We start from the raw sequence: 2,068 nt of genomic DNA, 5'->3' as shown, positions 1-2,068 counted from the left end.
AGAAGTATGTATTTGATACACTTATGAAAGTAACAAATGATAAAACAGGATAGATTTACTTCTTAGATGGACAGGAAAAACTTTTTTGATTTCATTGATATTAGCAATTATCTTTGTACTTGATCCACAAATCATTTGGGTTTGATGGGAAGCATGTAGATATGATTATAGAAAACAATGTTCGTATTTGATGAGCTTGTGATGATATTACAGCATCATTGAGAGTTTGAGTTTTTGATTTGAATGAGCGTCATTTTCTAGCAATTGCAAACGTTGGCAGGCTTCTCTATATAATCCACACAAATCACCATCAACAGTTCGTAAATGTTAAAATTATGTTGGGCCACGTACATTGACTAATAGGAGTCGTAAATAAAAACATTCATCATTGCTTGGATGTACTGAATAAATTCGACTAATCGCATCGGTAGAATATACATCTGGGTATTCTGGAACTGGTTTTCCTTGTTTCCGTCGTATAAATCTTCTTGAGGATTTATTCCAAGTATAATATTTTGCTATTTCAGAATATAACAATGTTTGAGCAAAATTATCGTTTTGGTATATCTCAAAAAAACTGGTTAGTGTAGTAGATGGTGGCTCAGCAGCTCTTTTTACTGCGTTCTGTGCTGTAAAATATACTCTTTGTCTATTTTGCACAACTAAATGAACAACAGTAGAGTGTCTCTCATGAATAAGAAAAGAAAATATTCGCCAAACTGTTTCATTACTACTAACATCGCGACCCATTTGGTATTGGGTATCATTGGAATTCTCTGCATTAATACCAATCACAGCCATATCACTCCCTTTGATTACATATTTACAAATGTATTTAATAGATTTCACTGAATGGCAAGATTCAACGTTGATGTGCGCTTTGAAGGTCTTTGATAAAATGGGTGAATATGCAACAATCCAGCGATTATCTATTTCAATATCTTGTTGATTTAATTTGACAATTGTTGATCTTACATTGTCTGCTGTCGATCGGCGACGATACAGTGGATAACCGTTATTACCAGTTATTGTTTCAGATATTAATGTCCGTGGATATCGCTTTGAACATTTAGCATCTACCATATACGGTGAATTTTGATTAAGAGTTCCACAGGGACCATGTATCATGTTTTTGATAACTACCTCATACAATCCAGGATATACTTCTACATAAGCGATTTCAGCTGATATTACTGCATCAACTTTATTTGGCCTTATCTTTTCAACTAACCAAATCAAAATGTGTGCATGTGGCAATCCCCGTTTCTGCCACTTCACAGAATACATCCAGCAGCGTGTCTCTCCAAACACATTTGGAGAGACGCGTTTTACACTGGAATCCATTAAAGATTTCAACTTTTGTCTAAAGACTCTGGCTGTAATATCATGACGATCAATGTGTGATTGCCCGAGGAATAACTCCTGCTTGATTTCTATCCAGTGTGGATTGCATGTAAATGAGATGAACAAATCTGCTGTACCATAATGACGAACATATGACATGGCATCTTGAGCATATTGATGCATATGTCGAGGGCTTTCGATATATGTTGCTGGAAGAATAGTCATCCGATCAACATTCTGTGCATTTCCATCAGTATTAATTGCATCTCGAAGGTCAATAGAGTCTTCAGATCTGAGTTTGGTCTGATTTAACCTGATGAATGTTAATCTCTCCGTTTCAATTTTAACATACATGTCTACAACATACTTGTGATATAATCGCCGAAATTTGAGTATGTGATTGTCTTCATTTTCCCGAATCATTAGACGGTATGAATAATAGTTCATTCAACTGAATTTTTTGTTGGTTTCAGAACCATAAAATAGATTTTTGTTTTCATAACATTGAAAATGAAAAAAAAAATAATATAGTGACTGATAATATATCTCCATAGCTAAACTAATATTTCAATTACCTGTAATGGGATTTATCATCTTGTTTAAGAAATCATAGCCATCTTCACCTTGCAAAAATATAATGGAATATTGCAATGCGTCATATGAGCGGTGTGTTTCCTTTATAAGTTGTAATTGATCATTCCGACGATATAAAACAATATTACGA

General features: G+C 34.1%; 1 protein-coding gene across 1 annotated transcript; it reads right to left on the bottom strand.

The window, feature by feature from the left end:
• Positions 1-333: 333 nt before the first annotated feature.
• LOC140448945 (uncharacterized) lies at positions 334-1,698 on the bottom strand. Its single transcript, XM_072542084.1, has one exon. It carries the CDS (start codon positions 1,696-1,698, stop codon positions 334-336), a length of 1,365 nt encoding a protein of 454 aa, XP_072398185.1.
• Positions 1,699-2,068: the final 370 nt, after the last annotated feature.

Source organism: Diabrotica undecimpunctata, chromosome 8, assembly GCF_040954645.1.
Source record: "Diabrotica undecimpunctata isolate CICGRU chromosome 8, icDiaUnde3, whole genome shotgun sequence".
Classification (NCBI taxonomy): Eukaryota; Metazoa; Arthropoda; class Insecta; order Coleoptera; family Chrysomelidae; genus Diabrotica; species Diabrotica undecimpunctata.
Note: the sequence above shows the minus strand (reverse complement) of the source record. Positions and strands in the feature narration are given on the sequence as shown.